Source organism: Echinops telfairi, unplaced genomic scaffold (genome assembly GCF_000313985.2).
Source record: "Echinops telfairi isolate 266 unplaced genomic scaffold, ASM31398v2 ScPeMD7_3;HRSCAF=10, whole genome shotgun sequence".
Taxonomy (NCBI): Eukaryota; Metazoa; Chordata; class Mammalia; order Afrosoricida; family Tenrecidae; genus Echinops; species Echinops telfairi.
Genome location: NW_022103899.1, coordinates 26,786,204 through 26,813,857, shown reverse-complemented (window position 1 = coordinate 26,813,857; position 27,654 = coordinate 26,786,204). Strand labels below are relative to the sequence as shown.

Below are 27,654 nucleotides of genomic sequence, written 5' to 3'. Positions count from 1 at the left end.
TTTGTACATTCGTTACCCTCATCATTCTCAAAACAATTGCTCTCCACGGAAGCCCCTGGCATTAGCTCCTCATTTTTTCCCCCACCATCAGCTTTCTTTACCACATTTTCCTAAGCCATTTTTTTATGGCAGGAATTAATAACTACTTCTGTAACACTAATCTAGTATTCTTTAGCATCCTGTACCAGTCGTTTGTCAATCTTGGCTATGACAGTCATCTGGAAATTTTAAATATATAGAAAATAAAGGTCTTACCTCACCATATGCTACCCACTAAAAATAGGAGAAAAATAACAGTCAATAGGACTGATTAGAGCAGGCATTCTCAAACTACGGCCTGCGGGCCACATGCGGCCCGCTAAGGACATTTATCCGGCCTGCCGGGTGTTTTTGCCCCATTTGTTTTTTTACTTCAAAATAAGATATGTGCAGTGTGCACAGGGATTTGTTCATAGTTTTTTTTAAAACTATAGTGTGGTCCTCCAACGGGTCTGAGGGACAGTGAGCTGGCCCCCTGTTTAAAACGTTTGAGGACCCCTGGATTAGAGTTTGACTGTATCTTGAGATTCCCAGGATATTTCCAGTGCAGTCACAGTAAGAACTGTTGCCTTACACGCTTGATATGTATGTTGAATATTCGCATTATCACCTAGACATTCCATTCCTCAGTGCTTATGTCCTGAAGGAGCTGTGCACAGAAATACGTGCAGTAGTGCTTTGGGAGCACTGTTCGTGATGGCAGAGATCTAGAAACAACTTAAATGTCTCTGATAGAATAAATTGTAGTCCAGTCAATAGTGAGATGCTGTTTAGTCCGTAAAATGACAGTGAACTGCAGCCACATCTACCTGTATGAATCTTAGGAATAATGTTAAATTTAAAAATTATGTTCCAGCGTGGGAGTAACCAGCCCCCCCACAACTAATTGTGGGCTCCGTAGGCGCAATCGTTCGGTTAAGATATACAATGATTATAGTAAAGTCATCGAGAATAGGAGAGAGACAGTAAAATAAAGAAGTCAGACACATCTCATGGTAGCATGCTCACCTCCTGAACGGCCATGATCTCACCAGCCAGGTCCGCGCACAGCATGGGCAGCAGAGAGGGCAGGCGAGAGCTCTCTCTCGTGAGGTTTTATTTCTAACCAAAGCTTATTTATCTTTGGGGGCATGCAAGCCCCCTGAGTACAGATAACGACCCACATCATGGGAAGGGGTTGTAACATAGGCAATTCAAGCAATAGGACGGGGAGGGAATAGGGGTACATATGTGGCAAGATGGGCGGACCCTTGACTCAATATAGTAGCCTACCTTTACTCATCCTTGAGTGGTCGCGGGTTCAGGTACTCCTTCAAGGGAACAGTGTCAGAAGGGAGTGGGCCGTACTTGGGGAGGCCCTACTTTGGGTGAGTCAGACTGTACAGTCTGGTTGCTCTAGATGGCTGATACTCTTAAGGAGAATAACCTCTGACCTACTTTCGTTGATCTCCTAGTGTACAGTCATTTACCATGTGTAGCAAGCAGCATCTTGAGTTTGGCATATATTTGGGGGAGACAACTTGGGAGAAATCTTTCTGTATCCCACATTCCAGAAGACTAAAAGAGTTTGATACCATTTTAAAGGCTCACCAGTGAGCAAAAGAAAATACTGTGATACTTAGCATACATAGAATGTTGGCTGTCTCTGATCACAAGGGCAGAGGGTTGGATTGAAGAGGAGCTTATAGACATATGCAACACTATTAGTGTGTCTTAAGTTTTAAATTTAAGAAGTAGGTTAATAGGCATATATTATTACTAATGATATGTATGTTCTTGTGTATGTGCCAATTATATTTGATTAGTAACCACTAGTTAGGGAGACAATAAAGTATTAATATTTTTATGTAGCTGTATCAATGGCTTGTCTAACTAGTCTGCTGAATAGCTAGATTGGAATCAATGGAGTTGTAAAATGTATTTGAACACCTCCATATACCATGGTTCTTGGTCATTTCTTGAAGTTTTCTTTATCAGTAAAGCCCTTCTAATTCTCATGCAAAGTCTCTAATATAGAAAATATTATCAATAATTAGAGTGGGTGAAAATTTTCATAGGTTATCCAGCTCGTGGCTTATGAATTGGCTGTCCATATATGAAATAGTCCCAAATGTATTAATTTTTTTAAAAATGCAAAGACCACTGGGCAAGGGTGGCACTGTTCATTTTAGCAGATTCCACCATTCCCTATTTACACTCTGCCCAGGTATCAGTCTATTCTCTGTCTGACTGAGCCTTGTGTCCATTTGAATTGTGAAGAGACCCTGAAGCAGTTCCACCAGTAGTCCAGCCTCCCTTGCTTGGCAGAAAATGAAACTCGCAGAGTGAGGTCGTGGGGATTGGGATGTGTCTTTGTGATCCTTTCCTGCCCACACTCAGTTCCTTACTATCAATGTGAGGAGCATTTCCGCTGTGCATTGGTTTTGCCAAGAGAGTTTGTGGCTGTACTTCTCCAAAGTGAATATAAAATTAATGGAGGGATATGATTTGATATGTCAACAATTTACATATAGGTTTTTAGGGGTTCAATTAATATACAAATTGATTAACTAATAAAGAGAAGCAGATTACATGTTTTCTTGGTCCCTTTAAGTGTTTAGAAAGTAAAGAGTACAGGATAACATGAAGGACAATAAGAAAGAATAAAGCGTTGATGTTTATGAAGTGTGATGTTGAAGAATATTTACTATACCATGAACTGCCAGAAGAGGGACCACATTGCTTAGAGCACAGCTGGAGTTCTCCTTACAAGTGAGGTTGGACATGTTATGAAGAGGGGCGGATCCCCAGAGAAGGCTGGCATGCTTCCCAAAGAGAGGGAGGGTCAGCAAAGAAGAAACTCCAGGGGCATGGATTGTGGGGAAGTGACTGCCTGCTTGCTCTCAAGCATAGTGATGATTGTGTGGATGGTGCAAGACCAAGCAGTGTTTTCATTTGTTGTACTTCGGTCCCGATGAGCCACAGTTAACTTGATGGCACCTAACAGTTGCAAAAATAGTATATGTTGTTTCAGTTGTAATACGTAGGGTGTGCATATATAAGCACGTTTACATCAACCCTTTGGTCTTTCCCAGCACAGCGTTAGAGGTGTTGTGTCCATGGCTAATAATGGCCCAAACACCAATGGGTCCCAGTTCTTTATCACCTATGGCAAGCAGCCACATTTGGACATGAAGTACACAGTATTTGGAAAGTGAGTATTTTGTTTTTCATAAATAATTTTTATTTTTATGAATTAGTGGGGATGGCTACATTTCAGACCATCAATTCTTCATTCAAGAGTTCAACACACACACACACACACACCCTCCCTTCTGTGTCACCTTCTTTTCTCTGATTTCTCCCTCATATGAACCTGCATCCCCCCTTTCACAAGATCCCCCATGATCCTTTGTATACATAAGTTCTAAAAAATATGCTGATGCAGTATATCTGAAGCGGAAATGCAAATTCTCCTTTTTTTTAATAGTCTTGTTTTATTGGCTTACACCTCATATATCATTAAATCATAGGAAGATTTGTGCAACCATCACAATCGATTTCAGAATATTTCCTACTTGAACTCCTTGTTACTGGTTCCTGCTTCCCTTACCCTTTCCTGCCGTGCTGTAGAAAAGATCAGTCCAATTACTCTCCAGATCTACCTATTCTGGATTCCATATACAGGAAACCCTGCAAAACAAACAGGAAGAAAATAAACAAACAAAAAAAACCAACAACCATGACTAAGCCAAACAGAAAATCCTCAAAATGAAAGCAGAAAATACTAAAACTGGAAACAGCCTTAAAATAGGTCCAAAAAGACATCAAATGCTAAGGTCTTACATTTTAACCTAACTACATCTGCCGCCATCGACTTTTGTGTTCAGGTAGACTCAGGAAACAAATCCAGGGAGGTAGTATTAGGTTGTGGGAGCCAGACCCCCACCACTACCCACGGGTTCAGTAAGCACAATTGTACGGTTGAGATGTATATAAAAGTCATCGAGAGCATGAGCGCTAGAAGAGATATTGCAATAATGCAGTCAGACACATTTTATGGTAGCATTGCTCTCCTCAGCCCCGCTTAGTGGTCCAAGTGGAGAGAGGGGGAAGGGAAGGAGGATGGGAAAGGGAACAAGGGAGAGAGGACGGGAGAGGAGAGGAGAGGGGGAAGAGAGGCGAACGGGACCTGTGAGAGACCTCTCTCGTTAACCCAGGCCTATATACCTTTTGGGGGCTTGCAAGCCCACTAATTACAGGTAAAGACATACATCACAGGAAGGGGTTGCACTATAGGTTATACAGCAGTGAGAGGGGGTGGTCTAGGGACATACCCGCAATAGGAAGAGGAGAATTGGGGTTATACATGTGACAAGATGGGCGGATCCTAGGTAAAGGATGGCAGCTTAACTTTGACCTGGTCTCTGGGTCTCCATAGGAACCATCAGTAGGGAGTAAACTCCATCTACAGGAACCAAATAGATGACTGCAGGCCTGTCCATTGTCTCCAGTAGCAGGGTGTAGGGCCCACTGCAGTCTGGCAACTGATTGCCCTCAGGGAGGGAATGCCTGTGCATCTGACCTCCCCCCCACAGGGAGACTTGTAAGAGAGAGTTTTATATCAAAAAGTAAATTGTACATCAAGAAAACATCCCAGCCCGGTCCAGATCAAGTCCATAAGTCAAATATTAGCCCATATGTCCAATACTAGTCCATAATGCCAAATTCAGGAAGATCACAGGCCAGTGGGTGGAAAGTCTTGTGGATCCAGTGGTAGTAGAAGCATCTCAGCGCTGGCAGGGGTCTCCACATGGCTCCTCTAGCTCCCAGGGCACTGGCTGCATCAGCGTAGCTGTCAGGCTCATCATCAATAATGTGTCTCAGGGAAATGATGGCCTGTCCCTCCTCCAGTGAGCTATTTATCTCATCACCTCCAAATGAGGTCATCAAGCTGTCACCTGATTGACAGGCTAAGCCCCACCCCTTCACTCTTAAATCTCAAATTGACAACAGATTATGTACCTACCACAACTTTACAATGTTCTCTGCCTCTTAGCAAGGCTGTTCACCTCCCCTGACTGTGGTCAGAAAGAATTTACGATTTAATACATGTGGGGACCCTGCCCTGGATTCTGGGCTTCCACTGCCATCTGTAGCCTCTGTAAACTGGGTATTCACAATTTAAGCTCTGATACCATTTCCTCCTTCCGAATTGGATTTTATTATTTTGATTCCTTGGATCACATTGACTGGTTTGCTTCTGCCATGAGCACTTAGTTGACAGCTGAGCCTTTTCTCTCAAACAGGGTATGATTTCTGCAGATAAATACTGTGTTTCAGTCTGAGGAAATTTTCACATATTTTTTCTCTTTTAGGGTAATAGATGGTCTGGAGACCCTAGATGAATTGGAGAAGTTACCAGTCAACGAGAAGACATTCCGACCTCTTAATGATGTACATATTAAGGACATAACTATTCATGCTAACCCATTTGCTCAGTAGCTGTAATAAGCATAGCAGATACTTGGCAAGCTGCTTTCTTTCGAAAGACACCTACTGTGGTTTAACCAGTTGAAATTACATCAGAAATTGCATCATCGTCCTGCGTGTTTGCAACTAAGACCTGTGTGCTGGTGGTTCAGGGAGGAGAGAGACATCTTTTACCTCCTCGGAGCATATTCTCTACGACACGTGTTAACATATTTCTTTCATTGTTATATAAAAGTTGTTTAATTTGTGATAAATACATATTTGTTTTTAAATGTGGAGCCTATTCATTAACTCTAGGCAGTGTTAAGCACTCTACTTACCTATTCCTAGTTCATATTCCGGATGATTTTCAAATGATTTATCCTGTGCATTTAGAACAGGAATAGTCTGGAAGGGTAGCCTGTCCACAGGCTATTTTCTGTAGGTGTTAGATGTGTAGTAAAACCACAGAGCACAGTAAACACTCAGCATTCTCCAACTGACTTATTTTTAGAACAGTTTTCTTAACAGTAGCTCTTTTAAGATATTACAGAATAAGGATTCTGGAGACTAGCCATTAAAACTGAGTTGATTCAGAGCACCAGTTGTGGAGTCCAAGTCTGTGTCTGAATCACAGTGGCATCTCTTACTGTATGACTTGTTAACATCTCTAAGCTTTCATTTTTCCATCCATAATAGTAATATTATTTCTTCTTCAAATTGTTGAGAATTAAGTGAATGACACTCCCAGATAAGTAATGGATGACCTGCTAATCCCAAGGTCATCAGTTCAAGTTTACTAGTAGCTCCTTGGGGAAAAGTTGAGGCTCTCTTCCTGTAGAGATTTATAGCCTATATAGGGTCACTGTGAGTCGGAATTGACGAGATGGCAGTGGTTTGGGATGTGTGCAAAGCTGCTGGCATGTAAGAAGTGTTCCATACATAGAAGGAGCTTTGCTGTTTCATCACCCACTCAAGCAATTAATCACTCAATGGTAGTGATGTCATTAACCAAGGGTCGAAATAATCTTGCCCTCAGGCGGAGTACTTGAAAGTATTACCTCCATCCTCCTTGAGCCAGGATTATAGGGGCAGTCTCTTAGGGGCGTGCCTGGGTGTGGGGTGGTGGGGTCAAGATGGGGCTTGGTCAAATGTTCAGGACAGTTGTAAGCTAACAATGTGTGTGTCCCAGTCACGGCCCTGCCCTGGCCCTGCTTCTGTACTCCTACTGTAACTGCCACCAACTGTTGACTTGTGCTGGTTTCCTGTGTTCCGAGACGCACCACTAGTGTCAAGACTGAATCCTTGGATGCCATTTTGACCCTGTGCTCATGGCCACCCTTATCAGATGATGTGTCTGTTGTGTTATCTTTTAAAACAGAGTGCACTGAAATGATTATCTTAAGATATAAACATTTGATTATTTTCCAAATTTTGTGGACTTGGATGTTTGCACAATCACTTTAGAAAGCAAATGTTTCAAAATGTACTAAGATTTTCATGGTCTTTCAAGCTGGGATTTTGCATTCTGGTATTTAAAATCAAATACACTACACAATATTCTCTGTACGTTTTTCACTATAACTTTACTGCAATAGCCAAAGAAAAAAGTGATGCTTCTCTTGTTGGTTGTTAGGGTTAAGTGAAGATGGGTTCTTCAAGGATACACCCAGGCAAGCCCCTCAGGGAGACTGCCCCTCCCTAGGCTGGCTGGAGGGAATCCATTTTCCATGTACTCGACTGACAACGCAGGATTCAAAGGAGTTTTAATTCAAATGTGGGCTCTGCAAGTGGATTTTGGGCTTCCCGTGTCATGCATTTCCTGTAAACGGGTGCTCAGAACTTAAGCTCTAACGCATACCCAACCGTAGTTTATTTTCGTCCAGAGCTTGCTTCCTCCTGCAGAGTCCGGACCTGCTGCCAATGTCGATTGCCTTTAAGTCCTCACTTCGTAAAGTTCAATTTCCCGTATCTCTTGTACTTTAAAAAAGGGGAAATCTTTCTGATCCAACCTCAGTCCACGGGGTCCCCAAACATTAAAGACATTTTTTTTAAGACTGAACTTTATATAGACCCCAGACCTTGGCCAAAGTCCAAATCCAGTCAATTACTAATCTGCAGCTATTTGGTGCAGGTACAATACTTTTAAAAAAAAGATTTTCCTAAGTTTGTGCCTTGTACCGCACCATTTCGATCCCCCCGCCGTGTTTTCGTGCATAAGGAAAACGATTGAGTCTGGAACAAGGGAAGAGTAGCTTTCCGCAAAAGACGAACGGAGACTAAAGCTAAAATGGCCGCCGCCAGCACGCACTCGCCCGCGTTCGGGCGCATGCGCATACGCACACGCAGAGCACGCGCCGCGGCCTCTGGCCCCGCCCCCGAGGGGGACGCACGCCGACGTCACGGTTGTTTTCGCGGAGACTGCGGGCGGCGCTCCCGTCAGCTCCATTTTGTTGTCTGAGCTCGTCGCTGTCAGCCGGGTCTACCTTCTGTCACTGTCGCCTGGCCTCTGACCAGAACGGTAAGATGCTGAAGGGCCGGGTAGACGCCGGGCCCTTATTCCGTGCCTCGGGAGCGCCCGTGCCCCTGCACGACTCCCTGCCGGCCCCTGCGCACAAAGGCGGCGCGCCTGCCCGCTCTGCCTTCGCGAGCGCGTCGCTGCCCGCTTCCCACGACCTCCCGGACTCGGGGTGGGGGGGGTAGTGACCGTTGTTGCGGGAGGAGCGGCCCGCGCCAACTGTCGGCGGTGCTGAGGGGGAGGCGGCTTCCTCTGCGGCGGGGCCGGGCCGGGAGCGCCATGTTGTGGGTCGCCTGTTCGGCGCCGCCTCGGCCGCGCCGTAAAATGGCGGCGGGGTGGGGGCAGGGCTGGGCTTAGCTCCGCGTCGTCGTGGCGGGCGTTGGCGTGGGGGCTGGAATGTGTCCGAGTCCAGCTCGGGGGCGGAAATGTGTTTGTTAGGAATGGCGGGCTCACCGAGGATTGGCGTGATCACCGCGGGTGTCTTGCCTTCCGCGGAGACGGACGCGGCCCCGGAGCGACCGGCAGTGCGTGTGTGGCCCTGTCCACGCACTCACACACACTCCCCCCTCCCTTGGGATGACAACTGGGGGAACATTTACTGACTTCGTGTTTGGGTCGTTTCATGTGTCACGCTCAATTTTACGTTTTGTAGAATGAGTTCTGGTTTTGAACCAAGAAATGTACAAATGCGTCACTTTTTTTGCTTTAAACGTTTAAAAAGACAGTTCCCTGAATTCCTTTTTACGGCGACAACTTTGAAGGGCGCAGCCTCATAGACGGTTTCTCCACCTGAATTCGCCTAGTTCCTTGCCCTTGACCACCACGGCTTGTGTGTACCCCATGCACATCCCTCGGGGTGATCCTGGCCAGGTCTGGACCGGGGGCTGCCGAAGCCTTGTGGAAGAATTTAAGTTTTATTGGGACAATTGCATATCATGCAATCAATAGCTCAATCCTGCCAAGAAGAGCTGTACAGTCATTAACACAATCCATTTTAGAACATTTTCTTCTCTCTTGTACTCTGTTATTAGTTCCCCATTTCCCCCAAGAATATTATTTTTAATTTTATTTTTTTCTGAGACCGTTTGGAAGCAACTTCATATAGCAAAACATTTTATATTTTAAGCTTTTAACATTGAACTGTTCGGTGAATTAATGCTCAACCGTTATTAGGATGCATATCCAGAATTCCCTAACCGAAACTCAGTACCCTTTACTCAGTGACTGTAACTGGCTCAAGAGCCCTGGTTGCGGCTTGGTTAAGCCCTGGTCAGCATCCAGCTGCTGCGTCGGGGAGAGAGTACAGCTCTGCTCTTCCCCACAGGGTTGTTACGTGTTGGGCAGCAGCGGTATCGATAAGACGCGTTTGTTTGCTTATTCATTCTTCTGTGGATGGACATTGGGGTTCTTCCCCCTTTGGCTTATCGTGAACAGCACTGCAGTGACTTGGTGTAGGCAGAGTCCAAGTAATAAGAATACTCAATTGATTTTCTGAAATTTTAGTAATAGTTAGGAAATGAAATCTGAGATAATTGTACGGTGCCAATATAATGTTTTTTAGTTCTCACATTTTACTAGAATCCCTTCTGAAAGAGGGTGCTTTCCTCCCGTTGGCACAAATTGACGTGCTAAGATCAGAATAAGCTACGTTTTGAAGTTGTGCAGGCTGGAAAGTGATACTTGAAAGAAAAGATGCTTTGTGGTGGTGGTTCTGCGGTGCCATCATTGATTTAATTGGTAGTGAAAATCCGTGGTTGGTAGAATGATTTACTCCTTTACAGAGTAAACCATCTGTGTGTATTTGCAAATGTAATTAATCTGTTTTGATAAGTGACAAGAATATTATCATTGCCTGGAGTTGAAGGCTAATTTCTGATAGACTGTTAAGTGAGGAAGATTGTATGTAATTTTATAGTTCTACTGGTAGACTAGCAGAAATGCTGTACCAAAATTACTAGATTGGGGTGTTTTTCTCATATTTTCTTAAATTGCTTGAATACATATGCTTAACCCAGGCATGATGTGAATAATACAGACTTTATATGCGTGAAGTCCAGCATCTTTTACCACTCTAGTGATTGGATTTACTTTTGGGAGAGGGCTAGAAAATGACTTGAAGTTTGCTTTCAAATGTCCCATCTAGGGTAAATTTACAAAGGAGATTTATATTAAACAACCTAGTTTTGACATGGAGGAAAAAACTTTGTTTTGTTTTGTTTCTGTTTTTCATGTAGATGAGACATTCAAGGAGAACTTACTGCCCTGATTGGGATGAAAAGGATTGGGATTGTGGAAAATGGAGGAGCAGTAGCAGTTATAAAAGAAGGAAGAGATCACAAAGCGGTGCTCGGGAGAATAAGCGCTGCAAATATAATAATTCTAAAACATCTGATAGGTAAGGAGCCAATTTAAATAAAGGAAATGTCTTAATGTATAAAGGTGTTCATGATAAAACATCACTTAAATAAGTAACCGTTGATTACCATTCTTTCAATGATGGTTTGTTTTAAGAGACTGAAAATTTGAAAATATTTGGTATTCACTTTAAACATTGAAAATAATTTTAATGTCCCTAGCCATTACATGGAAAGTAGATCTATAAATGAGAAAGATTACCATAGTCGTCGCTACATTGATGAATACAGAAATGACTACAGTCAAGGATGTGAACTTGGGCATTACCATAGAGACCATGAAAACAGATATCAGAACCATAGTAGCAAGTCTTCTGGTCGAAGTGGAAGAAGTAGTTATAAAAGCAAACACAAGATTCCTCACAGTACTTCACATCATCGTTCCCATGGGGTATGTGCTCTTTATTTAAATTTTTGGAAATTTTATTTCCTATGTGGAATAGGAAGATTGTATATTATGTTTGACTATTTGAGAAAGTTTTGTTTAAGATGAATGAAGTAAACTCAATTTTAACTTTCAGGATTCTTTATGCTTATTTTGGATAGGAAGTTCCTGAAAATACAGTACATACTTAGTTTTGTAAGAGCAGATTTTATTACTAGTTGGTATCTTAATTGTCATTCCAGTGAAATAGTGAATAGCAAAGAAGTTATTTAGGCTAGTTAGAATTTTTTCGTAAAGAACTATTGCTACGTGGAAGCTTTGTTACAATAAATGAAGACATTTTTATTTACATGGTTCAGATATGCCACTCTGTTTTAGCAAGCATGCTCAATATATTTTTCACTAAGCAAGAGATTTTATTTTAACTTTATGGGTTATGTGTTAATTTTGGAGATTAGTTCAGATAACATTTAAAATGCCATAATGTTATTCTCATAGCTGAATATTTTCCCCTGAAGAATTAAAAATTTTATTTACTATTCCAGTATTTATTTTCTTGGATTAGCTAGGAAGTCTTTAATTTGGCCACAGCCTATTTTGACAAGTAAATGCTACCTCCTACAGTTTTGCAACATTAAATTATGACACTAGAAACTTAAAATTATGTTTCAGTGAATGCTACAACTAAGCATTTTTTGTTTTTTTTAAAGAAAAAACAATTGTATTGTGTTTTGTTGCCTTGCCACTTTGAGTATCTTATCTGAAAATCTGTTCCTTGCCATGTTTTTCTCCTGTTAACATAAACTATGTGCCCTGTGAATTTCTGGGGACTGAATTTGAAATTGCTCCTGCCAACCGTTTGTGGCCTGGCGTGTATCTGAATGCCTGAATATCTCCCCGCTGAATGAATTTCGTATTCTGCCCTGAATTCACTCGGGTATATTGATTGGCTGGATGATCTTGGTGCCGCCCACTTGACGTTACCAGAAGAGTCACCGAAGGAAAAGAACCAGGAGTGTAGAGGATGATGAGGAGGGTCACCTGATCTGTCAGAGTGGAGACGTACTAAGTGCAAGATGTATAGAATATTTTTTAACACTTATTAACTTTTCAGATAACATAATCTATATGTAGATTAAGATTTCAGGGATTTGGAAATCTTTTTTTCTTTCTCTCTCTCTCTCTCTCTCCCCCCCTCCCCCCTTTTCTCTTTTCATTTCTTTTGGTGGGGGGGGAGTGTGTTTTGCTTTCTTTAGAAATGTTATGTATGTTATTCAGAACTTTCAGAATAGTAAATCAAATTTAATGGAATTAGCCTGAATTTGAAATTAGACCTAATTATTTTATTATGTTTTTGATGGTGTTGACCAATAAAGTAAATAACTAGTGCTAGGGAATTTGTAGAATCATCTAGAGTAATCTTCATTGATAGCATTTATTATAAGTAAGATGTTTCTGTTTTTTTATCTGACTTAGGCTTGTTTCTCTCTTTTAGATGAAATTGTTGATACTTTAGGTGAAGGAGCTTTTGGAAAAGTAGTGGAGTGCATTGATCGTAAAGGGTGAGTCTCCTGCCCTTGGGCTTACCTTTGGGGAATTTTGAAGTATAGGACAATTTGTTAGCTTTAGAATATAATTTGATTCTGAGATTTATCTTTTTTACCTTTTTGAGTCTTTGGATTTCATATATGAAACCTTCATTACCAGTAACTGACTCTGTTTTTTTAATCATTAGCTATTAATAGTATATGCTACCTCTCTGCCCTAATTTTAAGCTAACAGCAAGTTTTATTTTGAAAAGTATTCTAGGCACAGTTGTTGTCTCTTGTTTTTTCCCTTGATCAGTGGCTAGGAGTGATTTCAGCTTTTGTTAACCCAGACTTGGCAAGGAAACATTCAAGGTAGTTATCTGAGAATCTCTTCCTTTAAATATATATATGCCATAGTTCAGTACGCATACAGTTAGAGCTGAGCAGTCTTCTGGATTGCTTCCACAGGTTTGATTATTTATGCCCATTAAACTGGTTGCAATGGTTTCAAGTAGCTTAAGAAGAAGCTTAGCTTTTCTGTTTACTGTTTATTTTGTTCCCTTCATTGTTCTGAATGGTAATTAAGAAATGTTCCCGCTGATAAGTTAGGACTAGAGTGCTTTTTTTTTTTTAAAGAGGGCTTTCTATGCCCCCACAAAGGAAGATTTGAAATACTTTCCATTGATTGGGATCATCAGAAGAAGTTGATTGACATACATTTGTTTTAAGTTGGGGTGCAAACTGAGGTGATAGTAGCCAATGTATGTGTTAAAAATAGCACTGTTAAAAAAAAATAGCACTGTTAATGACATGGTTGACTGCAGTTGAAGGATGCAGACATATCAATTGGATAGTGATCTGGTAAAAGAAATCTTTATCATTTGACATGTATATGTTTGCATTATGAACTCTACTAATGCCCCCAAATTATTCTAGTAGTTTACTCTTGAGTTCCAATTAGAAGAGAGGAGTTAACTAAATGCTAGCCATAAAGTCAAGGAAAGAAAGGCTTGGTAAAGAGGATGATAGGGAAATCTTTTTATCAATTTCTAGATATATGGAAATAATGATCAATTTTTAACTTCCTTTGCAGAGGAGATCGGCGTGTAGCAGTAAAAATAGTAAAAAATGTAGACAGATATTGTGAAGCTGCTCGCTCAGAAATTCAAGTTCTGGAACACTTAAATACAACAGACCCCAATAGTACTTTGTAAGTATCAAATTAGAACTTGGGACACCACCTTAGTTGGTTTTGAATTATGAAAAGCTGCATTCAAAATCTTTTTCATTTGTCTATAGTCGTTGTGTTCAAATGTTGGAATGGTTTGAACATCATGGGCATATTTGTATTGTGTTTGAACTGCTGGGACTTAGTACCTATGATTTCATTAAGGAAAATGGATTTCTACCATTTCGACTGGATCATATCAGGAAAATGGCATATCAGATATGCAAGTCTGTGAATTGTAAGTACTTTGCTTGTCTTCCAAAAACGTGAGTTTAATATTAGACTGATCAGTAAGTGAATGAAAAAGACCCAGCATAACATACAGGGTTTGGAGGCCTGACATAAGGAGTGTGTGTGTGTGTGTGTGTGTGTGTGTGTGTGTGTGTGTAAAGAAAGACTTGTGTTTAATCAATTAGTGGCTGCCACAATGGCCTCAAACATATAACTGATTTAGTCTTTCTGACTCCTAAATAGGAATTTAGAACAGGGAAGTAAAAATTACAGAGTAGTGAGCTTAGCTTTGTAAGAGAATTATTCTTCTCCCACCCCTGCACCTGCTTTTTAAGCAGTTGTCTCTGTAAACTGAGTAACTTTAAAGAAGTGTAATGGGTGGTGGGCTAACTGACTGGAATGTTGACTGCTATGTGTATGTGGGGAAGGACATCAGAAATTGTTATATTGTTGGGTTTTAGGGTTTTGTTTTGTCTTTCCTTTTTTGATTTTCAGATTGTACCATTTTTAACATTCTTTCATTCTCAGTTTTACACAGTAATAAGTTAACTCACACCGACTTAAAGCCTGAAAATATATTATTTGTACAATCAGACTACACAGAGGCCTATAACCCCAAAATGGTAAGTTTTGATTTAATGTATATTTTTAGTCATTTCAAATTAGTGGGGTCCCCCTCTCCCCCTTCATGCTTTCCTAATCATCATTTACGTTTTTCAGAAACGTGATGAACGGACTTTAATAAATCCAGATATTAAAGTTGTGGACTTTGGAAGTGCGACATACGATGATGAACATCACAGTACGTTGGTGTCTACAAGACATTACAGAGCACCTGAAGTTATATTAGGTGTGTGGTCACTGTGCTGGGGGCCTGTAACAGTTCCCTTGCTGTGGTATATACAGTGAGAGTGCCAAATGTAATTTATCTTCTAGATTTAACTGGAAGTAATGGTGGATCTTTTTATTGAGCTACTTTAAAATGTAGTTTTAGGCCTTGGAAGTTCTAGCTTTTCCTTAAGAGGAGGAACATATTAAAGGCTTTAAGCTCTTCGGTTCCAAAAATTCTAAAGATCCTTTGAACCAAGTGGCTTAACCTTATTAGAATGTAGTTGGCACATTTGTAGTATGTAGTGGGGATTAAAAATCATTTATTGCCTGATATGTGACAATGTATTAGTACTTGCATGGAATTGTTTCGTTCCGTTTAAAGAATCATTGCGTATGCCTTTCTCTTCTAACACATGGCTTCGCTTTGCCAGCCCTTGGATGGTCCCAGCCATGTGATGTGTGGAGTATAGGGTGCATTCTTATTGAGTACTACCTTGGGTTCACAGTATTTCCGGTAAGTAAAAATTTGGTGTTTTAGTTGTATTGTCCCAAAAAGTGCTTTATAGATGAGTATTTGAAGTACATAAATTGAGGAGTAGCTTTTTTATGGTTAAAGGTTATGTTAATTACAGGAAATATATGAAATGATCTTGCAATTCTACTACCCTGGTGTATTTGTGAGAGAAATAGAAGGCTTTCTATTCCTATAAAAGTCTTGGAAACCTACAGGGGCAATTCTACCCTGTCCTATATGGTTGCTATGGGTTGGAATTGACTATGGCAGTGAGAGGAGAGCATTAATATTTTCTTCATAATTGTCTGCTTTTTTCTAAAACCATTTTATTTGGAGCTACTATAAATATTGTTCCCTAATTCAATCACATCAAGCAATTTGTACAATTGGTACCATAATTAGTTTCACAATTCTTTCATACACTGCGTTTGATGCTTGAGGATAAAAATTGAAGCAGTAAGTGAACTTGATGGTAAGGCCTTTAGCAGCTTTTGGCTATCAGCTGTGATTGATAAAAGTAACACACACACACACACACACAAAAAGATAAAAGTAACATATATACTGTAGTAATCATTTTACTTTGGCTTTCTGTGGACCTAAGAATAAACTACAAAGTGGATAAAATTTTGTTTTTTATTCAGACACATGACAGCAAGGAGCACTTGGCAATGATGGAAAGGATTCTTGGACCTTTACCGAAACATATGATACAGAAATCCAGGTATATTTTATTGAAGAGTTGGCACTCTTTCAGAAAGATTTTTTTTCTGTTGTCAAAAGTGTAGAGAGGGAATTGCACCACCTGGAATATAATGTTTATCAATTTCATTGTGTGATACCTCTTGGGCTCCTCCTGCCCAAATATGGATAAAAGTCCTCAAAACTGCATGAGGATTTATAGTTCACAAATACGGCCAGAGGTTTTATGGCAAAACCTGGACATTTTAAAACAGTACTAGCCCCTTTGTGTGAAACCTCAAGGTATACTTTTCATCTTTAATTTTTCCAAAACCATTTTATTGGGAGCTAAAAACATTTTCTTCTTGAACTTGATAATAGCTTCTTCTCCACCCCCTAACCCCAACACACACACTTTCCCTCTCAAGGCACATTTTTTCGATGACTACATTGAGTTTAGTCATTTAATAATTTAAGCCAATTACCTTTGTAAAGGTTTTTAAGTTTTTGGTGTCAACAAAAGTAAGAATATTGATTTATTTTCAGGAAACGTAAATATTTCCATCATGACCAATTGGACTGGGATGAGCACACATCTGCAGGAAGATATGTTTCAAGACGTTGTAAACCTCTGAAGGTAAGCCTCTGGGACATTACTTAATGGTAAAAACGGAATTTCCATTCTCTGTGATGATGATGTAAGATCAATGATAATGGCAGTAGAAAAGACCTGTTGGATGTGTTTCTTTCTCTTCCAGGAATTTATGCTCTCTCAGGATGCCGAGCATGAGCTTCTGTTTGACCTCATTCAGAAAATGTTGGAGTATGACCCAGCCAAAAGAATTACTCTCAAAGAAGCTTTAAAGCACTCATTTTTCGTCCCTCTTAAAAAAACTATATAGGTCTAGGTTTCTGTACAGCCCTTGAAGAGATCATATAGACTGTATCAGTCTTTTCTTTGAAATATTAAATTATTTGTATATAACTTTGTAAATTTCTTAGGTTTTGTATTATTGCCTTGTTTGTTGTGCTTGTGTAATTTAAGCACATAGCTAAATAAACTAATGGACTTTTCCCCCCCTATAATTACTATAAAAGCTGATATAATAAACATGTGCTTCTAAAAGCTATATGTATTTGTGTATTTTTCTTTTCCTGCTAACTTAAAAGAATGGATATACACTTCTGTTCTTAGAGGTACTCATTCATTCATTGGTTTTCATTTTAGGATTGCCAAAATTGGGGCTTGTCCTTCATTCTCTGGGTCAAATGTTAAGGAATCCAGTTAAAGGTGCTATTTGCTGGTAGCTTTCCAAGTGGTTTCAGGTACTGGGTTTCCTTCAGAAGTGGCAATGATGGCTGTCGCCAAGTCTGCATTATCAGATGACTAATGAGCTTTTGATCCATTTGGGATTAGGAGGTTTAGGGTTCTCAATGTTATGCAAATTAAAGATGGATATGTCTGAAAGATTAAGCAGACTTAAGACTTTTTTACAAATTGTTGTATTTGTTACCAAGATCCCCAACTCTAACTAGCTTGCTTAAGTTCAGATTAGCTGTTTGGAACTGCATGACCCTGGAAAGTCCATTTATGCCTTCTTCTTTTGCCTGTAAAACTAAAGACAGGTTAGTAGTTGAGTTAGTTAATTGTGCCAACCTGGCCGATAATCACATGTGGGGCTAATTGAAAGGCGGAGGGATAAATGGGTGGTGAGCCTAGCCTTTCTAGTTCTCGGGTCTCTTGCTTTGTGATGGTCGCACCAGGGTGCAGCTGCCTTAGCAGTTCCCTGCTTCAGCTTGCAAGATTGACTTCCTACAAGACATCCCCAAGGAGAAGCTACATGGACCTATCCCGATGCAGCCCTGGGTGCTGGAGCAGCCGTGTGGAGACCCCTGCTAGTGCTGAGATGCTTGTTCGTTCACTGACTCAGCTTTCCTCCTGCAGTCGGCATCATTGCCTCTGTTTTGTGAAGTGGAGTTATAATGGGTTAATGTTGGACTTGTGGGCTTGGGCAGCACTGGGTTGGGATGTTTTCGTGATGCACCTCTTCTTTACATAAAACTCTCTTATCCATGAGTTGCTGTGGATTTGTTTCTCCAAAGTACCCAGACTAATAACAGTAGTTAACCTCAGTGGTATGGGTGTAAATTGGTTTCATACTGATAGATACAGGCAGAATTTGAACAGTGACCTATGAGGGAGTACCCCTCAAATCGGAATTGGGCTGGCTCCAGGAGCTTTCATAGTACGCATTTTTCCCACCAGGTGAGCATCTAGCAACTTGCTTTGAATTAGTGCCTGGGAAGGTTCTCTGGTCACTGAATTTTTTCATAAAAGCATTTTGCTTGACCCTCTTTGTGATGGCTGATAAAGCTTGCAGCTGTGACATTTTGTTTCCTGGTCAGGAAAAATACATCAGAAACTTGTGGTGTTGAACACGGCTTACAAGGACAGCACTATAGGAAAAACTAAAGTGTACAAGTGATTTTCTCATTTAAAAGTGGTGATAGATGTCCGGCACCTGCCTTAAATGTGTTTAGAGTTCATTGGAGTTCGTTCTACCAGGTCAAACTGTTAATCAAGCTTTCTATTTAGAGGTTCTGAAAAGATTGTGTGACAAAAAATACCTGATTTTTGGCTGGTTTTGCCACCACAACAGTGCACCTGCTCACACAGCCATCTCCAGTTTTTGGCAAAAAAACAGCATATACCTCTCGCCCCACGCACCTTACTCACCTGACCTCATTGTGACTTTGTTTCTGTGAACGTAGAGGGACGTGAAAGGGCAGTGGTTTGACAACACAGGAGGTGAAGGAAAAAATGAAGGTTTTGTCAGTTATTCAAGCAGATAAGTTTGAAAAGTGTTTCCAAGAATGGAATTGTAGATTTGACTTGTGTATTAAATGTAATGGCGAGTACTTTGAAGGTGATCAGGTCATTTATACAAAAATTTAAATGCATAGCTTGAAAAAAAAAAATGTCCCCCCCCTGGGGTTACCCCCTTGTATATTAAGCTATTTCTCCTGGGCGATGTCTGCTTCCTGTAAAGAAAATAACCGTGTTTCTGCCGCAGAAAATCCATTTCCTATAGGTAAGTACTTAATTGTTGAGTTTCCTAGTTAACTCAACGATCTTGACCTAAGCGGTTATGTATTCTGCTGTGTGATTGTCGTTCTAAATTTCTACATGCCAATTCCCTTGTTGAAAATGGTGACATGGATAACGAGTTCCAGTATTATACAGCCTAAACTCCTTCACTGTTGGGTGTGGTAAAGGTTACATGGCAGAGTAGAGTTTGCATTGTCAGTGCTGCCTGATGACACAGGTGTGGATAGCAACAGCTGGAGTACCACTTGTATAAGTAAGGTGTGCTTTCCTGTAATCATTAGGAAGCAGGTCATAAGGCTTCTATGCTTTGGCCGGTGAGCTTGAACTGCCAAGCTTTGGGGCATGTTTTCCCCACTAAGATTTGATATTGTAACACCACAGCCAAGGTGGGCCTGGGAATATCAAAGAATACAGTCCTATTCTTCAGGCACATCTGGCTCAGTCCTGGTGTTTTTAGATCATTCACATGGCTTTTCATATCAATGGGACCTCCACTCATTCCTACAATTACATGTCACCTTCCCCTTTCTGCCTTTTCTCCATAGCAGCCCCCCCCCCTTTTTTAAATAGTTTTGTTAGCACTTCACATGTCATACAATTCAGTAATTGATCTCAAGAAGAGTAATTGTCACCATATTCCATTCTAGAACATTTCCTTCCTTGTAGTCAATTATGTATTTTTTCTAATTGGCAAAAAGACAGAACATTTCTCCAGTTCTCGCAGCTTCTACTTGTATAATTCAGTGCCATTGATTTTGCTTTGTGTTATATAACCTTTATTGATACCTTTTCCAAATGACTATACAACCGTTGAGGGCTCTGTGACACCAAGGTGGTTTTCATTACTTGGTTAACTGTGCCCACAGATCTGTTATCAGTGTCAGAGCCTGTTAATCCATTACCATCAAGTTGATTGGAAATCTAATGATTCTGTAACATTTTCCAGATAATCTCTTGTGAAGCAGTGGGTGGGCTTGAACTGCCAACTTTGTTAGCCCAATGCTTAACTTTTTTTCTTTTTTAAGTTTCTTTGGGGATTTTTCTTTAAAAATCATTTCATTAGGGGCTCATACAACTCTTACCACAATCCATACACACACCAATTGTGTAAAGCGCATTTGTACATTCATTGCCCGCTTAACTCCTTGCCATGGGCATTTGTAATAAATACAGAAGCATCCTTAGTATGTTCAAGGAAATGAATGTGACTGAAGCTGCTACATGTGGTAAGTAGATGAGTGGAGTGGCATTTAGGAATCGGATCATGTAGGCACTGTCAAACTCCCTCCCTTAGAGTCCATTCTGACAGTCCTGTTAGCTATGGCAGTACTTACTGCCCCTGTGAGTTTCTAAGACTCGCGCAGGAAGCCTCATCTTTCTCATATGGAGTGGATGGTGAGTTCAAACTGCTGACCTCCTGGTTGGCAGTCCAACATGTACCCACTACGCCACCAGGACTCCTTTTGTGGGCAACTGGGTCACTGGAAAAACTAGGTGCTACTTGGCATGAGACCGGGTCGTTCAAAGACCATATGGTAGTAAGAATTGCAATTCCTGGCTTATATCCTCCCTGTGGGAGAACCTCTTCAGTAACAAAAGGATTTCCAGAAAAGTTACAATAACTTGAATTTGCTTTTAAAAATTCAGGGGGATGCAGGAATTTAGATAAGATTAGCTATGGAATGGTGGAAGTTAATGTGGGGTGAGAGCAATGAAGGGGAATTGTGGGCTTTTTTGTGTATAAAATTTTCATGAGAAAGTTGAAAAAAATATCTGAAAAGGCTTTCCATGTATAGCTGGGCTATATTGGCCATAGAGGTGGCTTAAATATTCAAGGGCATGGTGCTTGGTAGAGGGTCGGTCACTGGAAAGACTCTCACTGAGATGGATTGACGCAGTGGATGCCACATGAGCTCAAACAGCAATGATTGTGAAGACTTGAATTGAGCAGCTTTCCTTCTGTTGTACTTCAGATCACTGAGTTGGAACTCATGCAAGGGCACTTATCAGCAACTATAAATTGTCATTTTGGTTAATACTTATATTGTGAGCTTAGCTACATTTATAGTTCATGAACTAAATTGGGTTTTTGGACGTAAAGGTAGATCAAGGGAGACAGCAGGATGGTGTAAGAGATGAAAATAATTTACCAGGTCACGAGGGTGGGTAAAAGCTGATACCAAGGACTCAAGTACAAATGTTTTGAAAGTGATGGCAACATATGTACAAATGTGTTTGGTACAATTGATGTATGGGTTGTGTGAAGAGCTGTAAGAGCCCCCAACAAAATTAATTTTTTTAGGGCTTGCAGATCACATGGTTTTAGTTATATCTCAACTGCTATAGCTTGAAGGTGGCTGTAGGTAACGTGTAAACAAACAAATGTGTGCTATTACATAAACAAGGCAAATAAACGAGATGGCTTCTGTGTATTGGCCTCAAATGATTCACTTCATAACCAGCTGAGACCCTTTAGCCACTTACCCTCCCCCCAAACCCCCCGGGGCAGAAAACGTCTGCTGGCACCAAACTCAAATGTGTACACTTCCAATTGTTGGTTTTGTTTTTTTTAATAGTGTAAGAAGACTATTAGCCATTTAGAGTCTGCTTGCTTTTGCATACCCATCAAACTTGTACCCAATGGCTGCTCGTCCTAAGATAAAACCCTGTAGTTACAAAGGCCTCCCCAGCTGCAGCTATCCTTTGGGGCTTCTCCGACCCAGAGGCTCCTCATTACTGCATGTTGACTGGCCCTCCAACTTAATACTGCTGTATTCCGATAAAACTAGGCAGAAGGTTGGATTTCCAGAAGTTTGGCAATGATGTGTCTTGAAGTATATTCCTTTTATTCTGCTTAGAGGTTGGCTCAGCTTGAATCTAGGTTTGTCTTGTGCTAAATTTGGGAAGTTTTCAGCCATTATTCAAATTCTTTTTCAGCTGACTGATGGCTTGTATATTAGATCTTTAGTTAGTCCCACAGTTCCCTGGCCCTCTGATTTTCAATCTATCATCTATAATTTAGACTGTTTAATTCCCATTGTTTCAGCTCAGTGGCATCTAACCTCAAAAGTACTGATGACTCAGTTGAAAATTTGTTAGAACTATTAAAAAAATTGCCAACATAGCAGGTTATATGATCAACATGCAAAAATCTATTTGATTCATAACAGAGGACTGCAAAAAGGAAATCAAAAGAATACCACATATCAAACAGTACCTCGTATAAGACACTTCTAGAAACGAGGCTTAATGTCCCATTAAGGAAACAAAGACATATAGCAAAAATGTCAATGTTACCAAAAGTACTCAAGTTTAATGCAATTCAAATACAAATCCCAGCACAATTCTTCCAAGAAATGGAAAATCACCAACTTCACATGGAAAGTGAAAAAACCCAATATAAACAAACTAGTCAAAACCAAAAACTAGGCCTTTCACTTCCTGGCTTCAAAACCCATTTTAGTTATAAAAAATGCTAATTCTTTAAAAAAATTTCCACATGGTTCTCCTTATCTATTCCTTGGCTTTATTTTTTGTTTCTCATTTGTTTAAAGTGGGTTTGTAGTTCATTCGTTGCAGCAGTCTAATGGTGGCTGCTTTGAACTTGGGACAATCCCAAGATGTCTCATTTTGGTGTTGGGGGCTGTTAGTTGTCTTGTTCAATTTGAGATCTTGTTTTTTGGTATTACCCACCGACTGCCAGAGTTCATTTTAACTTAAGAATGATCCTATAGGACAGAGTAGAACTGCCCTTTTGTTTCTGAAACTACATCTTCAGGATTCAGGGGAGTACGCAGCCTCATCTTTCAATTCTGCATATATTCATTTAGGCCATCTTTAACTTTTTTTATGGTTGATAGGATTAAGCAAGAATACGTACAGTCATTATCACAAAACTTAGTTATATGATCGATCCAATTTTCCTTCCTGGTTAAGTTTTTCTTTCTTGCCTGTCAGTTTTGAAATACCAGACCAGCAGGGGTCCAATGGCAAACACAGCTCCTATGAGGGTCGTCTTGGGAGTAGGTCGGAAACTGGGATAGATATTTGCGGATCTAGCTTAGGTCCAAAGAGCCAAGGCAGGATCTTCAATGGGCCCTCAGCGGCGGGGTTTGCTGTACAGAGGCAGATACTCCTGTGTAAACTGCGATCTTATGGCCAGCCGTTTGCCTTGAGCCAGGTCTCAGGAGGAAAGTTGTATTCGGCGGCGGGATGGAGGGTGGTGGGTAGTGTAGCCAGCCGCGACGGCTTGTACTTGGAAACGACATCTTGGTGGCCGGACCTCTTTTTGATGTACAGGTTTATCACCTCCTTGTTCAAACTTACTCCTAGGTATTGTACTTACGCCACTGTAAATAAAATTGCTTTAACTCATTGCTTGTATATAGAAACATTGGTGGTTTTTGTGTTGATCTTAGTCTGCAATTTTACTGAGTTCACTTAGCTTTTTGTGATTTCTTTGGGGATATTAAGAAGTGCATTTGTCTCATAGTATTTGAATAGATTATATAACCTCTTGAAAATAATTTGCTAGTACCTGCCATGCCCCACCCCTCCAAACATCTCCATAAGAGGGGTGCCCCCCAAAAACCAGAATCCCCCCAAGTTATGTTTACAAAAACTTATCACCTTCAAAGGACTCTACATTTCATACATTTCTCAAATTCGCAATTCTTCTTGGAAGCATTTTTCAAATTCATCTGTTTGGACGGTGGACAGCACCTTAGTTTTTTTCCTTCACCTCTTCGGTCATCAAATTGCTATCCTTTCATGCCCCTCCTCTTCCCAGGAAACAAAAAGTTGCAATGAACTAGGGCAGGTGAGTTAGAAGTGGGGGAAGAGGCATGCTGGTTTTTGCCAAAAACTGGTGCAGTGATAGCAGTGTAAATTGGTGTATTATTGTCATGGTGCCAAACCATTCCTGTGTCTGTCACAAATCGGGCATTTTTTGTCACACAATCTTACACCTTTTCAGAACTTCTACATAGAAAACTTGACTAACAGTCTGACCTGGTGGATGAACTCCAAATGCACTATCCCCCACACATCAAAAAAAACAAACGAGCCCCATCTTGATCTTTGATTTCATTTGCTGGGTGAGGTGGCGATGGTGTCTTCCACTGGCTTGATTGATGTTAGCTTTGGGGTTTTAAGAATAGCACCATGTCACCAGTACTGACCTTGGAAAAGTCTGGGTCGCTTAGCTGTTCTTTCAAAGCTCATGTTGCTACTCAACTCTTATTTTCCTGGTCAGTCAGAACCTTAGGCATAAATTTCAAAGTGACCCTTCTCATTCCCAAATCTCCCTTTAAAATTCACAGAACCAACCTCCAAGATAGTCCAGATAACTTCCCCATCTCTTCAAAGGTCCATTGTCGGTCTTCAAGCACAAGTGGATGAGTTTTGTTTTGTCAACATTTTCATCCATTTGAGAAGTTGACGCATGTCCAGAATGAGGTTTATCAACCTTTTTTGAAAAAGAAAACCACTTGTACACTTGTCTTTCCCATAGCGCTGTCCTTGTAAGCTGTGTTCAACATCACGTTTCAGCAACATTTTTACCCAAACAGGAACCAAAATTTCACAGCTGCACGGTCTCTTAAATTGGCCATCACAAAAAACAAGGTGGGCTGTTATGGTACACTTGGGATTGCAATGCGTTGAAACAAAATGTGCATGGATTATTGAATATAAAACTTATGGTCAGTCATTCTGTAAATCTCCACCCAATTAACAAAGATTAATAGGTGCTTTGCAGGGGGGAAAGAAAGGGTTCCAACAAAACTTACTAAAAAATCAGAAAACCTTCCCAGGTGATGCCACTGGGAGCACCTAAGAGCAAGTTGCTGCATACTCCACTAGTGGGAAAAATGCACTGTGAAAGCTTGACAAGCAGAGCCTTTTTTTTGTACCCCATATTATTGTGGTAAGGTATATTGAAATTACTATTAAAAATAAGCAATTCACCAATTTGCATGTCACCTTGTATACGGGCCATCCTGTCATCTTGTGCTGCCTAAGCACACTACCACATTTGTACAGGGCAGTAGTACTGGTGCCTCCATTAAAGGGCCCTACAACAGCAGTCTCAATCTGTCTGGGTCACCTGTAGTTTGGATCTGCAGGTTTTTATTGAAGGTTGGTTGTTCAGACTTGGTGGGCAACATTGCCAATTGTCCCTATTTCTTCACTTAATAGACAAGCAGATACTGGGCACAGTGGCAAGTGAGAAGAACAGCTTTTATCTAAGAGAGCATGTGGGACTAGGCAGAAAAGTTTTAAGCTTTTAAAATTACATTTACCTGCAGTGACCATTAAATGAATTAGAAAAGACGTTGATTTGGAGAGTTATTTCAAGGTGGAACCAAGACGTGATCCATTACAAGTGGTTGCTAGGAAGGAAAGCTTTGAGATGCTCATGGAGACAGCATCACTATCCTATGAGGTGAGACACTAGAACACACGTCTGGGTATCAGTTCGACGTAGACACAAATCAAGGCAAAGGCTGACTAGAAGGGGAAAAGGGCAGGTACTGAGTCCTAAGAACTCCAACACTTAAAAGTAGCATACAAGCAATTGAACAGCCCTGGCTTTTCTCTTTCCATTAACAAGGAGTCTCATGAAGTTTTATTCAATTTCAAAGGTACAGACAAGAAGCAAACTTCAGTGACACACAATGTAGTAGTGTAATTATTGACTTGGACAGCCAAGGTTGTTCAGAGAGCCAAGAGCTATCTGGATTACCAGCTATTCAGTTCCTACCATTACTCCTAACTAGAATGGAACTGAGGTATATTTACAGCGAAAGCACGATTTTTAAATGTCAAAGAAAGAATACCTCTTTGAATAGAGCTTGGTTCTATAAACGGGTCATTTAGTTTATTGGAGAAAACCTTCAAAATTTGGCTTGATTTTTACCAATAGCATAGTGGCACAAACTCTCCTAGTTTGTTTTGCTCAGTTATTTAAAAATCGGTACAGGCCAAAAATTTCCTGAAACACCCCATTTATAATTGAACTTGATCTTTATAGCACCCCAAGTGCTTTATACATATGCAGTTCCAGAACCTACAGTAACAAAACCAGCCACTCTAACCATGTGAACAAGACAATGGTTCCTCTAGATAAGGTCTTACAAAGCAAGGGATTCTCATGTTTGCTACTCTTCTTGGGCAGTATAGTAGGCACTGTAAGCAATGAAGCTTTTAAAATCTTAACTCAGGTTCTACATTAAGCTATTAAACTGACAGTGACGCAGTGCCTGTGTAAAGTATTTTTATCCTAATTCATTAAGGGCTGAGGTGATAGTCTTAGAATTTAGATAGTACTAAGTGAACTAGAAAATGGGAATGAACGGATTTTATAGAGTGGCTGAATGTGGCCTTTCCAATGCAGATTAGTGTAATGATGCACAGGTAGGTACAAGGCAATGATAAAATCTATTACTGTAAACGAACTGCTTACCAGCCTCCAGATTCTACTGAACTCAAGCTTACTGAAAAAATCTTTGATTCCTTAATCTTGCTCTACGTCTTTAGGCTTCAAAGGTCTGGTGAACATAATCAAAATACATAACATTGAAAACTTTAGCATCTACATTACCAAGTTTCAGTTGTCAGTTAATCCCAGCAAACAGATTAATCAGTGAAATTTCAAAAAGATTTTCCCAAATCCATTACACCCAACAATTTAAAAACAAAACCATTTACCTGTACTATTTTCATTGAATGGAAGGAAACCCCGCCCCCCCGCAGGGATACATTTATATTCAAGGAACAGCTGATGGGAAATGCCTATGACGGTTTAGGTTACAAAGTATAACTGCCTAAAGACAGCTTAGGAAGAAAACAAATCTTTTATTTTCTAACTCTGGTTGGAAAAAGTTTCAGCGTATGGATAAGCATAAAAATATGTTTGTCATGTCTGGCTGTGCACTCTCAATGGGGAAATAACCTCTTTATGTACAAAGTAGATACACATCCATCTTCAGCATTGTCTGTGGTATTAAGACTTTCTGGAGAAGGAACAAGGGGGAAATGTCTAAAAAAGCTGCACTAATAAGATATGCTAAAAAAAAAAAAAAAAGCACTGCATTGAGGGCCGGGGGAAAAAACAATCACATGACAAAAAATTTCTCGTCCACATCACCAGATTACCTGTATTGTCATATTGTTCTCTTAGATAGGACCCCAGACTGAGAAATGTAATCTAGGGTTATCCTTAGAAACTGAGAGAGCGGTGTAGCCAATCATCAATATAAGTACAGCTTTAACACCAAGAGTTACATCTTTAAAAAAAAAGCATTCCCTTCCTTTACATACTGTTACAGGTGAATGGCCGATAACACTGTCATCAGTAAACACTGTTATTACACAGGAAAAAGGCTTGCTTTTCTATGTGGGGCACATATTAAGACACAGGACACGTGGTACGGCAGTAACATGCAATGACCTGGCTCTAAAAATGTGTTAATGTCATTTTAGTTACCTCAAAATTACATATATTTGTGTGTAGGAGTCAAACCATCGGAGTAATTAATACTTACACAGTAGTCATCTGAACGCCTGGCATAAAAGACCATTCATTAAACAAAGTGTACAAAAAAATAAAAGATTGACCTATAAAACATAAGTGTAAGGATGGACTTTATTAAAAAAAAAAAAAAAAACAAATTTTTGAGGACTACAACTTACACAGTAGTCATCTGAACGCCTGGCATAAAA

The 27,654-nt window shown here is 40.3% G+C and overlaps 2 protein-coding genes and 1 pseudogene across 10 annotated transcripts in view; 2 read left to right on the top strand and 1 right to left on the bottom strand.

The window, feature by feature from the left end:
- Nucleotides 1–5,783, top strand: part of PPIL3 (peptidylprolyl isomerase like 3) — a 13,950-nt gene extending 8,167 nt beyond the window's left edge. For all 8 annotated transcript variants that reach the window (XM_045294058.1, XM_045294024.1, XM_045294051.1 and 5 more), the window contains exons 6-7: nucleotides 3,114–3,232; nucleotides 5,397–5,783. In XM_045294058.1, coding sequence (XP_045149993.1) covers nucleotides 3,114–3,232; nucleotides 5,397–5,523 — 246 coding nt within the window. In that variant the 3' untranslated portion in view covers nucleotides 5,524–5,783. The remainder of the gene's footprint in view (nucleotides 1–3,113; nucleotides 3,233–5,396) is intronic.
- A 2,147-nt stretch (nucleotides 5,784–7,930) lies between these two features.
- CLK1 (CDC like kinase 1) lies at nucleotides 7,931–16,951 on the top strand. Of its 2 annotated transcripts, XM_004701527.2 has the most exons (13): nucleotides 7,931–8,011; nucleotides 10,243–10,403; nucleotides 10,585–10,813; nucleotides 11,795–11,885; nucleotides 12,303–12,369; nucleotides 13,430–13,546; nucleotides 13,636–13,802; nucleotides 14,324–14,418; nucleotides 14,516–14,645; nucleotides 15,058–15,140; nucleotides 15,785–15,864; nucleotides 16,368–16,458; nucleotides 16,580–16,951. In XM_004701527.2, the coding sequence occupies exons 2-13, from the start codon at nucleotides 10,243–10,245 to the stop codon at nucleotides 16,721–16,723; spliced, it is 1,455 nt and encodes a 484-aa protein (XP_004701584.1). In that variant the 5' UTR covers nucleotides 7,931–8,011; the 3' UTR covers nucleotides 16,724–16,951. The 2 variants fall into 2 exon arrangements, with proteins under 2 accessions (XP_004701584.1, XP_045151411.1); XM_045295476.1 differs by lacking the exons at nucleotides 7,931–8,011; nucleotides 10,243–10,403; nucleotides 11,795–11,885 and having other exon boundaries at nucleotides 10,795–10,813.
- Nucleotides 16,952–22,827: 5,876 nt separating this feature from the next.
- On the bottom strand, nucleotides 22,828–24,153 carry LOC101663290 (annotated as a pseudogene).
- Between the last annotated feature and the right edge of the window lie 3,501 nt (nucleotides 24,154–27,654).